General features: G+C 39.5%; 1 protein-coding gene across 11 annotated transcripts in view; it reads left to right on the top strand.

Annotated features, from left to right (window-relative positions):
- cacna1g (calcium channel, voltage-dependent, T type, alpha 1G subunit) overlaps positions 1–13,329 on the top strand; it is a 148,587-nt gene that overhangs the window by 26,329 nt on the left and 108,929 nt on the right. For 10 of the 11 annotated variants that reach the window (XM_086141003.1, XM_086141002.1, XM_086141009.1 and 7 more), the window contains exon 1: positions 5,330–5,476. In XM_086141003.1, coding sequence (XP_085997129.1) covers positions 5,380–5,476 — 97 coding nt within the window. In that variant the 5' untranslated portion in view covers positions 5,330–5,379. Of the gene's footprint in view, positions 1–5,329; positions 5,477–13,329 lie in introns of those variants that run through there. The other variant, XM_086141011.1, reaches the window with a different exon arrangement.

The following is a 13,329-nucleotide window of genomic DNA, read 5'->3' as shown; positions in this document are numbered from 1 at the left end:
AAAACAATATGTGACTAAAAGAATATCAGAAGGAAGGAATGATGAGTTAGTTCCTAAGAATTGAGAAGCGGTGGGATGGAATGTTACTGTGGAAGCCTATGAAGCCTGATGGTGAAAATCTAGAATCTTTATCAACAGTAAGAATGAACATTCGGAGATTTTTTTTTTTAAATGTTATTACACTTTATTCAGTCCTTGTGGCAAAATCCTCTCTGCATTTAACCCATCATGGATGAACCATGAGCAGTTGGCAGCCATCTAGCGGCGCCGGGGGAGCAGTTAGGGGTTCAGTGTCTTGCTAAGAGGAGCCGGGAATCGAACCAGGAATGTTCGGTTCCAAGGACGTTTAAAAGGTGACTGGATAAGCTGTTGCCGCAAACCAATAAAAAAAAAAAAGTCCTGGGATCCCTGAAAAACATGCAATTTATTCCTGGCTACATCTCAGTGCATTATTGAACCCCTAGCGTTTTGCTTATACTCTAAATTTAAAGGTATTGCTTTCAATTTCCACACATCGCAGCTTGAGTTTGACAGTAAAAGAGTGTTGGGATGTCCTTCCAACAAAAAGAAGAGAACAAGCTGAACACATTGTAGCCCAGTAGACTACCTCCCACACTCCACTTTAGCTTAAGCTTGTCTCTGAAACAGCAAATGGCATATCGTGCTTCAAAAGATACTTTACTTTTGTTATTTTTGGCCGTTCTGGTCAGGCAACTGCAGTCACCTTATTAAAGCTCTGTCACTGAAAACACCCAGGAATGTAAGTGCAAGTTAAATAAACAAAACAATGAGCTAAGAGAAGCCTAATGTCTAACCCAAAGAAATATGATGACAAGCTATTGATATTTCTGTTTCTTCACTTAAGCTCTGTTTAGACTACCGTGTTCTATTGAAAGTCTCAAATTGCATTTTTCTCCGATCAGATCTTATATTCTGTCTACAATGCTGTTTGTAGTTGATGCTATCTAACTGCTGCATCCAGACATCACCAAACCATCTCCATGGGTCACTACGGTCAGTAAAGACTAACACTTCCCATCACAAGAGTATGAAAAACTGAGTTCCATTCAACCTCAAAATAGTTGCCATGGTGAACTCCTCTGTCATCATGCTACATGGTAGCCTTCTTGCGTTTCAAGTCCTGTTGCTGGTGCAGAGATGACTTGCTGCGTGAACTCACTTCTCTGATCCACTGATGTCAGACTAAAGTACTTCATGGTTCAAGCAACTTGTGCAATATCTATCCTCAAACTGAGTAAGAACACATTAAAAAAATATGAAAAATATGAAAAAAACAAAGAATGTCAACTTGAAGGCAAGAAAAAATATAACAGGAATATCTGCCCTCATTCAGCTTTTTTGAGCCCATCCACTGTGGTTTGTGATCAAGAAATTTATGACTAGCCTTCGATAAACAGATCCACACAGATTTAGCCATTACCTTAATCTGTCAGTCAATTATTTTTTTATTTTGCAGAGAGACACAGAGCTGGTGGCCAGTTACAATTGTAAGAAGATGAATGGTTGAACTTACTTCAGAAATAAATGGGTTAGGACAGAAAAGCAGACGGGTAAAGGTTTAAGTGAGGACAGGAGACGAGAGGTTAAATACTGAACACACACTGCTCGGAATTCCTGAGCTGCCTCACGCACCTCTCCTATTATAGGTCTCTGGGTGGCTCGGAGTCTGTGTGCATAACTTTTTTAAGGCTCTCGATGCTTCGAGAAGGCTTTGTGTTCGCCAACCTCCGTGCCCCAGACAATGCTGGAATACACACGGAAACACCAATTCGATTTTCTGTATATGAGCGGGATATATCAGTGATTGGTTCTGTATATATAAATTCCCATTTATATATACATATATGTGCATGAAGATATACAGGACTGTCTCAGAAAATTAGAATATTGTGATAAAGTTCTTTATCTTCTGTAATGCAATTACAAAAACATACATTTCATACATTCTGGATTCATTACAAATCAACTGAAATATTGCAAGCCTCTTGTTTTTTTAATATCGCTGATTATGACTTACATCTTAAGAAAACTTAAAAATTCTATCTCAAAATATTAAAACATCATGAAAAAGTCTTTTTTTTTTTTTTTTTGCATTACAGAAGATAAAGAACTTTATCGCAATATTCTAATTTTCTGAGACAGTCCTGTGATTGCCCTCTACCCGCATTAGTGTTTAATTACTGGGAAAAATAAAACATTTAAGTTGTATTATCAGAAACGCTCTCTCCCATGTTATATAAAGAAAAAAAAATACAAAAAAGAAAAGAAAACAAAACAAAACAAAGGAAGAACAGCAAAACAATAAAATTAACTTTGCAATGGAACACCTTCCACCTCCAAAAACTTGCATCAATAATCAATTTTCCTTTTTTTAAAATGAAAAATGAATATGCACGACTTGTCTTTAAACTTAGCCAAAACAGACCAAAAGTGGAATTATGCAAGAATCAGGATAAGGAAAGGTTAAATAATCACATCTTTCCATCCCTTGCTACCAGTTTTTGCTTTTATTCACATACGTATATTTTCCCGTGCTTCTTTCGCCATGCTTTATTGGAATCTCGATATATTTTTCTCTGCATTTATCCTCGCAAGGATCCCTATATTTCAAGATTTGCATAAGTACCATCTGACTGTTTATCACAAGATGAGACGTGAAAATGTCTGTTTTTCTTTTTTTTTTAACGATCATCACAAGATGAGATGTTTAAATGTTTTTTTTTTCTTTTCTTTTTTTAATGATCCCATTCCAGTGCGGTGATCTGCTTCACACATTTTAATTTGACAATTTTTTGTCACACGATCCCCCCTCCAAGGTTGATCCTCTCCCGTCGTGCTTCTCATCTCTGATCCTTCTGTCCGCTGCCCTTCCCTGTGTCTGCATCATCGACACTGGCACGGACTCTGACGAAAACATAGCACATAACTTCCTGCCGTTTCCATCATTTGTTTTAATACACTCCATTTCTCCTCAACCAGTTCTTCAATCCAGATGAGAGGAGATGGGTCAGTTTTCACTGAGCACACCAGCCTTCATCTGGCTCTCATCACGGGGAGCAAGTGTGTTTGCATGGACTATTTTTCAGCAGAAATTCATTCATCATCCGCTTTTAAGTTTGTTTACGTAACTCTTGTTTATAAAACCATGTATGAAGGAAAATTGCCTTGATATTTATATTATCCCGCTCAGGGGATTTTTAGCAACATTAAACTTGAGTTTTCCCTTTAGCATGCCGATAATGTTACCCTTAATTTCCCAAAGGGATTCATATTCAGTGAATAGTCTCTTATGGCGAGATGATGCCAATCTGACCTCTGTTGAGCTGTAATCTGTTTGGAGGGGGGGTTGTTGACTCGACCCAATTAATAAGGAATGACTGATCTGTCTTGTCAAAATCACTTTCAGTCAACTTGCTGGCACCGAGGGGCAGTGGCTGCTACAAAGCAGTGGCACTCTCCATTTGAATGCATAAGTCTTCATTTTATTGCATGTAAAGGTCTTTGGAGGATACATGGCAGATGCATCTGAATGCTTTGTGTTTTTGAGGTGTGAAGTTACAACAAAGGATGCGACGCGTCTTGTTTTATTTTTGCCGAAAAGTAAGGGACAAAGCTTCCCCGAGCATCTTGTTTGACAGCACAACTGTGCAGAGGTACGACATAAGATGACATGAGAGTTTATCCACGTTTATGCGCTTTTTTGCTGCTTTTGGTCCAAAAGCAATTGGGGTATCAGTTTTTACTCACTATTCACTTAATATCTTATCTCAGTCTTAATTAGCGCCAACTTTCGCCATTTTCTATTCGTCCCTGCTGCATCAACTTTACAAACAGCTTACAAATGTTTGTGATGAAGTTATATATTGTGTAATTGAAACACAACGTACGGTAAAACAAATGACCAGGACCATTGAAATATGGCAGGCTTTACACTCGCTGATACCACATAATTATGTATTGTGATCACAAGTATAGTTTTCAATTGTGTTTAATTCGGCTTTTTTTTCTTTTTATTCTTTTACAAGATTTCTCCCAGTGCCCTGGAGCTGGAATATAAAAGTGTTTTGACAGAGTGCATCATACATCCGGGGACTTTTGAAGTGACATATTCATGTACAATCAAAGTGTAGTGAAGGTTCAACTTGCAGTTAGACTTTCGTGAGTGGGCGTCTGCTACCAGAAAGGTATTTTTCACTTTCATGGAAGTGTTTTCTCTGATAGTGAATGCAACACCGGCTGCCGATGTGATCTGCCTTTTCCCAGCTGCATCCCCGGTGCGTCTCGGCTCGTGATGGGAGGGCATCGCTGTCACTGCCCATTTACCTCCTCACTCTGGCCTGCAGGCCATCTGTCAGCTCCGGCTGTGTGTGTGCAGGAGTATTTGCTTTCGTGTAACACACCAGAGGACACTCATTCAGCGACACACGCACAGATTCTTACTTTCATTAAAGGAGTCTCTCCGCTTAAGGTGACCGAGAGGACCGCGCAGCTACACACGCATAGTCCGACATGTGTTGCAAATTTGTCAGACAGACAGTCCTGGAGTCGGTGCGAGGAGGGAATTCCTTCATCTGCCCATGTGCTCCGCATCTGCTTCGCGTGCATGTACGCACGCACACATCCACACACACACACATCACGGACCAGAGCGAGTGTGAGAAGAGTAAATGGCAACCACAGATCAAGAAACAATGAAAATATAATTTTTTTTTTTTTTTCCTCAAGCATTCCACACTCACGCTCTCCTCTTAAACTCCATCTGCTGAACTTCCTATCCCATCCCACTCAAGCCAATGAAAAGCACCCATTAAGGGTGTTTGCCGCCTCATCAGACACATCTGATGTTGCTCTTTTGTGGACAGGGAAGCCTCGTTCTCCCCATCGGTGACGAGTGATTCACCCGCCTCTGACGTCTCGGAGGGAACTCGCATGGCGCTCGTAGCTTTGAAGGTCGATCGTGCAAGGGCGCGTGCGATTTCACGTGTGTTTATCAGCCACGCAAACATTGCATGTATGCTGCCCTCCATATACAAGCACAAACACATGCGGTGCAGTTGCACTCTGGAATCAAAGCATATTGTTTCCCAGAACACATGTATTGAATTTGTCTCTAAAGACAGGAATGTAAATGTGATTCGGCTCATTAGAAGATTAATTACTACTTGCCCAGTAATAGTGGAAGAGCATGTTGTACATACTGTATATAATCGGCGTTTAACATTGCCTTGACATTTTCTGGGGTTTTTAACTCCCCTAAGATAATACCTTGCAGGTTATGCTGTGATTGAAATTAAAGCTTTTTTTTTTTTTGATTTTCATGTCTACTTCAACTCTCTTTCCCCCTCCTTATGTTGCAGGATGTTGGAATACTCCCTCAACCTGCAGAGCGTCAGCTTTTCAGCAGTGAGGACAGTTCGCGTGCTGAGACCTCTGAGGGCCATCAACAGAGTGCCAAGTGAGTACAGATCCACCGGCCTCTCAAACTTCACACTCTGGCAGCGTGTGAGGCCACGCTGTCCTCTGAGCTTTGCAAGTCTGGAGACAAACAAACATCTCACGAAGCTAAAACTGAAACCAAGTGGTTAAGGATTAGAAGGCATTTAAGTCTATTTGAAGCCCAGTTTTTTTGGATGGCGGTGGATGATTTCATCATTACCATAAGATCTCCCCAAGTACATCTCAATGAATACCACTTAAAAAACAAACAAAAAAAAACATGCACTAATATAATACAGACTCAAATAGGTCATCTTATTATTCTTCTGTTTTAAAGGCAAAAGAGTTTGTCAATTCAGTAAGGACATTTTTTTTTAATCTTACATCATTGTTTTTGGTTAAAGGAAAGATTCTGTTTTACAACAGAGTTCCTAAGTCTGAAAATATCATCTTCCATATATTGCTGTTGCAAAACACATCCTGCTCATGACTGTCATTTCTCAATAGGGATGAATGTGTACAATTTAAAAAAAACAAAAAAAAGTGCTAGACACTTAACAGACAAAGAGGTATGGGTGTTTTTGCACATTTGGGGGGTGCATTCACCTCCGGTTCAGTCATGAGAGGAGTATTTTAATTTGACATGACAATAACTTGTCAACACCAGTTACTGATGTTTGTCACTAATTCCAACAGAATGGCAGAATGAAAGGAAATGAATCTCAGGCTGTTTCAAACAAACTGCTGAGAATTTAATAATTACCTTGCCGAGAATCCCACATTCAACGTTTATTGTGGCTCTCAACAGCAGGGGTTGGGGTGTTTGGTGGTGCGTGGGGCGCTGCTTTAGACCGAAATAGCATTATTATATATCATTAAGAATTTGTGAAAAGGATACATTTTATTTTATTAGACGGATTAGGCTGCACTTTTGATTTGTCTCTTTTAATTGATGCAGTTTGAAGATACCCCCGAGTAAAATTCTTGGGTGGAATTTTAATTTGAACATTTGGCACTACTTGAGGCAAGACTCAAGAGCGCAATATATTTTTCTAGTTGTAATGTTCTGTGTATTTTGCCAAAACTGGGTTTGCAAATGCTCCACGCCTTAGTTTACAGGGAAACGATATCTTGGAGTTTACCTTACCAACTAGAAAAATAAGGCTAGTAAGTAGGATCTAGTTTGTACTCCATGTACTGAGGCACTGAAAACATGAATATTGGATCCTTATTATCTAAAGTTTTTATAGAAAATGTTGTGTTATATGCATTTATGGATGTTGGAGGTACTTCCCATAAGCTATTGGGGTAAAATTTTGGGCTGTGGCTTTGGATGGAGAAAAAAGGTAGGGTGAAGGGTGCGATCACTGGTATTCCAACAGATGCGCCAACAAGCAGCTCTTTCGTTGTGAATGTTCGCCATGGATCAGAGGTAAAGTGTTGGGATGCTCCTCATCTTGTGTTGAACATTTGCTTCTTAAAAATTCACTTTGAGAACCCCCGACAGCCTACATTTTGCTCCGCGTCAGTTAATCATATTCAGTCTTGTGCTTCGGTCCTTGTCCAAGTCCAACTAGCATTAGTCTGCCTTCTCAAAGCAAACAGCTTGTGGATCAAATGAGGTCAAACACTGAGTCACCAAATAGGCTTAAACCCAAACAGCTTTAACGTAAAAAAGAGCTTCACGTCCACCGTTTAGGTTTGGTTTAGCCTTAGAAAGAATGACATTGAAGTAAATGAATAAATAATTACATAAATAGTTAAGTCAGTAAATAAATAAATCTACATCACTGAGAATAAAGTGGATTCATAAGATAACCTAATGTAGTCAAGGTAAAAGTTTGAAATGATCACAATACCGATTTGATGTTGAATGCCCTCGTCCCTTACTGACCTCTAGAGAAGTGATGTTTCATTTGTTCCTGACCTGCAAGCAAAGTTTGGACCAAAGAGACGGAGCAGCATTGTCAAAACCAAGACCCTGTTATAAATGCTGCGCCATTCTTTTTAGGATCCGCCACAATGTTCGGCGCAGATTTGTTCCTTTTAAACGGTTCTGACTGATTTCGGAAATATTTTCGAGGTAAACTTGATTCACATTTGATCCGGGCATTTTAGATCGGATTGAGTAAATGAGGTTAAACATTGCTCTTCATGTGACAAATTCAGTGGAAAAATCAAACAGACTTTATTTATTGTGAAAGCATTTTTACTAACAAATGACTTCCTTCTGTGGTTCAAGCTGGAAGAGATTGATCAAACCTTAACTAAGTACATATCCGCCCTTTGTCATGGAACTTGGTATAATTGGTAATTATGAAGGTTGATTGAACAGCGCCGGAATGTAGGTCAGGGACATGTTGATCTACACTTAGTATTCTGCTTAGTTTCTCCCTCTCTGTCTTTCGACTTGTCCCTGCCTTTGGACTCGGGCAGATTTATGTGCAATTTTCCATCTCACTGCCTTTTATTAAAAGACTGTAGGTCATAGCAAGTCTATTACACATGTTCAACGCAATGCAAGTGCACACATCCAAGACTCGCGTGCTTCCTCTATCACCCTCCCTCACATTTGTGCAAACATACGACCCTGACGAAAAAGTTGCACGCTCCTCTGCTCTTTCTTTTCATTACCTTCCATCAGCATTAGATCAGCATATATTGGATTTCCAGTGAACACATTTTCTACCCCACACACAGACACCTATTCATTTTCTATCTATTTTAATTTTTCTATATCATATCTACCGCCATGTTTGTTTTATTTAATCATATCAGAAGAGGCAGCAAACTTGCGATTAACCCAAGGGTGTGTGAATGTGTGTGTGTGTGTGTGTGTGTGTTCATGAGTGTGAACTGAGGTGTTTACCCTGCACAGAAGCAGGAATGCAACATCAGCCCCCACCTACCAAATATTTACAATAATCTCAAACTCAAGTCTATAAAGGCCACAGTAAGCGTTCACTGTTGCTTAAACACTCTGGAAACACACAACCATAAACACAAATGTGCTCATTATGTATCCAACCATTCGTCATTCTAATCACAGGACTAATAGCGGCATTAACGTGCAGATGATTTGGTCTGGTTCTGTCCCTGCAGGGAAAATGTCATCGGGGAAGAGTGCTGATTTTCGGGGCAGGAGAAGGGGCTCTGTGTGTTTTGTGTTGATATCTATCTTCTACCCGTCGTTCGGTTCTTCAACAGCCTAATCAAGTCCTATGGAGAGACTCTTAGCATTCATCATAACTCTGGCTGGGGTTGTTTGTTGGAGAACTTGGGCTATTTTAAGCCACACATTCTGAATTTTAATGCCGCGTTGCTCTAGATCCCGGTCAAGTTCATTTCCTCCCCGTCTGATGGGATGCAAGGCTCTGAGTAAGGTTTCTTTCATGTTCCATTTTTCAGTGCTTGTTGGGACGGTAGAAAGACGATGGTAAAAGGGCAAAGCTTTAAGTTCCTCTTTCAAAGCTCTGGATATCTCTGGTGCTTTGGCTGCTAATTGGTGCAGGGGAATTACAAATGAGGTATAACACAAGGAATAATGTGTGTCAAAGTGCACACTCTAACAGGTGTCACAGTGCTTGTGTCTAATACAGTTATAATAGCTGGAGGGCATAGAAAGCAGCCAAAGCTGCAAATGATTATTGGAAGTAAAGTCAGCTTCAAGTCTTTGAAAAGACACATGGGTGTTTGTTTTTTTCTCGAAACCTCATTTTAACGACAGTGCGAGAGCCAGGTCAGGCTGCATCAAAACAAATAGCTGATTCAATGCAGGGTAACTGTACACGGCCAAAGCGGTAAGAGCATTGTTGTTCAACTTTTACGTTTGACTTGATGTCACAGAATTGTTTGAAATAGACCACAACATCTTCAAACCACAATACTGGGCGGTGACATGACATCTGTTAAATTGCATGTTAGGGTCACTGATGTGGTGTGGATTCAGTGAAGGTCTCATTAAGTTTAAGTACAAAACCACTTGAGGGTGACCACACTCTAAGTGCCCTAATTTCCTCTTTATATTTTAAAGATTTTGTTTTCTTTTCAAGAAAGTCATTCCAATACTAGTTGAGTAAAACAACAAACATGTAACAATATATTCAATCAAAAATGTTTATTTTCCAATTTTAATTTCATTTTTTTCTCAAGGATTTTTTCAGGTAACATCTTTTTTAGGTAACTATTTTCCACCAAATATTGACATTTTTGATGTTTCTTTTCAGAACCGTTTCTGTCAATTATTGATTTGTAAGTATTTTTTTAAGGTATGCAAGATGCAGGATAAGTAGTATAGATTCTGAATAAATACATAAACAATTAGGTACAAAAAGTAACGTTGATTGAACTTGATTTGAACCTGCAACGCTGAATGTCAGTATTATACTACCAAAATTCTTCTAATTGACGGCCCGTCAATACAGTATTGCCTAATTTTGCCGGACCAGTATTTGAAAAGTTCATGTGCACTCACCATGTAATCTGATGTTAAAAGGCCATCTCACATATTAGAGATCACCCTGGTTGTTTAATAAGCTTGTAAACAACTCTGCCATGAAATCAGTTCTGAATATCAACTGCATATAATAGCTCTGAAGCTTAATTTAGAAGCATGGGATGATCTATAAGTGGCAGGTTTACAACTTATATCACTATCACTCATGATTAGTTATGATTTGGGTTGAGGTAGACCTGTTCATGGACATTTTAAGTGGGCTCATCCACATTAAAAGCAATGAATATTTAATCAGCATGAATTAAAAAAAAGAGACAGTGTAAATGAGAACACATATTTCATAGTCCAAAACCACATGTCAGCTGAGTATGCTGATAAACAGCGTAGGCTCTCTTAAATATCATAAATCCTGTGAAAATAAATGATGCGTGTAAATCCCTGGGATGAGTATAATGTGTTTATTGTCCTCCAGTATACAGTGGCATCTTAATATCAAGACCAGGTGTCATGCAGTAAATCACATGCTGACATGGTCCAGATAGGAAATGTCTCAGTTGAAACATTAAACATCATATCATTGTGCTTTGGCAGATTAGCAGGGTTTATTAGTCTGTCAGTGCAGTGTGATGTAAACTTTCCATCTACCGCTAATTCGATCATTGCTATTTGACCACTGCTGCAAAATATGTGAGCCGCATACACCTGGATAAGATGTCTAAAACTATTCTTTTCTCTGTCTGCCTTCCACCTCTTAGCTTAAGTCTCCACGGGGACAGGTTTCAACACACCAAGAGGTTTTGAAGTTTGTATTAGTGGGCACATCATTCCTGGGCTGGTGTCCATGTCCCCATTTTGGCATTGATGGGTGCACTGACATGGCAGGGCTGGAGTGGAGGTGACAGATACACTAAGCATGCTTCATCTACAGGCTGCCAGCAAAACCAAAACACCGAGCCATGTCACTTTCACATCACCAAGCCATCGCCAAGCCTATTACCCTTACATCCAGTACTACTGGTCCACAGGGACCTTGTCCAGGCCTGTCAGCGGCCACATGAAAGCAGGAAAATAAATGTGTGTGTGTGTGGCGGGGGGCTGCAGCTGGTCACTCATGAGTCCAGAATCAATATTTGCTGGTGTGTTTGTACACGCCTTAATGGCAAAAAAAAGATATTCTAAAAAATTTACCCCAACAGCCTTTTTCCTTTTACAGTTATTCAGGAGTGCCTTCTCTGCTCTGCACATTAACTAAATACCTGATTAACATATATATTGCCTCCAATTGCTGCTTTTCTAACTTCTAATCCACTGTTGTTGCTTGCAAATAGAAGAGTGCAGGGCTGTTCTTATGAAATCAAGTTATTCAGCTCAAAAAAGAGAACATCTAATGCTGACTTTCAGACTACAGTCTGTTCATTTTTGTTGTTTGTAAGAGCGGAGCTGACACCTAAACAGCGAAAGCTAAAGTTTTCTTACCTCAATTATATATATATATATATATATATATATATATATATATATGTGTGTGTGTGTGTGTGTGTGTGTGTGTTTGTGTGTGTGTGTGTGTGTGTGTGTGTGTGTGTGTGTGTGTGCATATATATATATATATATATTGGCTCACCTGCCAATACACCTATTTTGTTGAGGCACCATCTTGAACCTATCAAAATGTACTTCCCTGCACAATTTCCCCTACTTTCACGATGAAAGCTCCTTTATTTCAAGACCAGAGAATTAGTTGGTCTTTATTCTTCTCAATTTTTATTTTATTTTATTTTATTTTATTTTATTTTATTTTATTTTATTTTATTTTATTTTATTTTATTTTCCCTAAGATGAACTGGATATTTGATCATGAAGACCATTACTTAGCTTGCAACAGTCGATACTTGAATACTTGAAATCTTCTAAGTCTTTAATTTTATTTTAGATTTCAGACTAAACATCTTGACAGAAACTTTGATTCCAACATACATTATAATGAAAATTTCTGCATCCACTGATTGTGAGACTCTCAGCTAAGTCAAATGTTCCTCAAGGGACACGCTGCCTCTCACAGGCATATGCAAGTCATCCACGAAATTACATTCACAAATAAATGTAGTTCAAAAACAGCCTTGGTACAATCTCAGATATGCTCCTGTGGGAGTCACAGTAAATTTAAAAAAGAAAATGAAATAGAAGGTAATGAGGGGTACACACTGGTAAGGAAGTCAATGGAAACATCAATGTCCCCGTCGAACAACCAGCCAAACACACACAATTGTGTTGCCCAGAGTTAATAATAATAATAATAATAATAATAATACATAGGTTTTCTATAGCGCTTTTCATGATACTCAAAGACGCTTTACAAGTGAGAGACACATGAAACAGTATGTGCAGAGTACAGAGTTCATGAACTTGATGATACCTTTGATGATGTGTGACTTAGTCACATTTGAGAAAAGCATTGCTGATTAATATATCACAGGGCAACTCCCCCAACACACACTCACACACACACACACACACGATTCTGAGTCCTAATGAGCTTGAATCTGGTATAGCCCCTTCCTCACTGCTCAGCCACATGTGCCTTTTAGCCAAACTTTCAGCAAACGGCCAAACACACATGCAGTGTTGCTCCAGGGTATTTTATCCAAAAGTAATGCAATAGTTCATCCATTTCTGCACGCAAATAAACAGTGCCTGGTTTATTCATACACTCAGTCTTGAACTTCTGCTCAGATAACACCTAACAGCAATAATGTCTCTGACCCCTTTGCGCGTAGCACGCACGTTCTCTCCTTCAACGATGCATTGTTGTACTGTAATTAAAGAGGTTTCAAAAATGTCCTTGCTTCTGCTGTTCTCCTCGCTGATAAAGGAGCCTAAACAACCATTAAACAACCCCTGTCTTGACTTTGGCTGTTGTGAATTGGGGGTTGAGATCAAGGGGTTCCTTCTGTGGGAGTGTTGCTGTCAGCAGCTGAAGACAAAATACTCTCAGTTGTAGCAGAGAAAATCGCCAAGTGACAAGGACTCCCCCAGCTGCTTTTTGCTTGCAAGTGACTTGATGGTCAAATAAAGAAAGCGTCTCAGATTCTTTTCCGGCAACATATTTTGAGCTGCCATGGATTGTTGAAAGTCCACTTCTCAAAAGTCTTGATTTGGAAACTGCGCGTTAACAGGTCGGCACCTCCTGAACTTAGATCGCTGCTACATGCACGACTGAACCAGGTCTGTCAAACACAGGTCTTTGGGCTGAATGAAGAAATCTCATTCCCAATATAGAGATGCTGTCTAGCTTGTTGTTTTCCGAGTTGTGTTTTGACTTTGACAATTCACCAAGGCTGGATAGATGTCAGTAGAGTATATACTTTTCCAAAATAGTAAATTCCCCTGACAAAGCAGAGTGATGTAACATGCCAGTC

Source organism: Fistularia commersonii, chromosome 33 (genome assembly GCF_037954325.1).
Source record: "Fistularia commersonii isolate RoL2024-O1a breed Wild chromosome 33, RoL_Fcom_v1.0, whole genome shotgun sequence".
Classification (NCBI taxonomy): domain Eukaryota; kingdom Metazoa; phylum Chordata; class Actinopteri; order Syngnathiformes; family Fistulariidae; genus Fistularia; species Fistularia commersonii.
The sequence above is the reverse complement of the archived record's forward strand: the minus strand, read 5'-3'. Positions and strand labels throughout refer to the sequence as shown.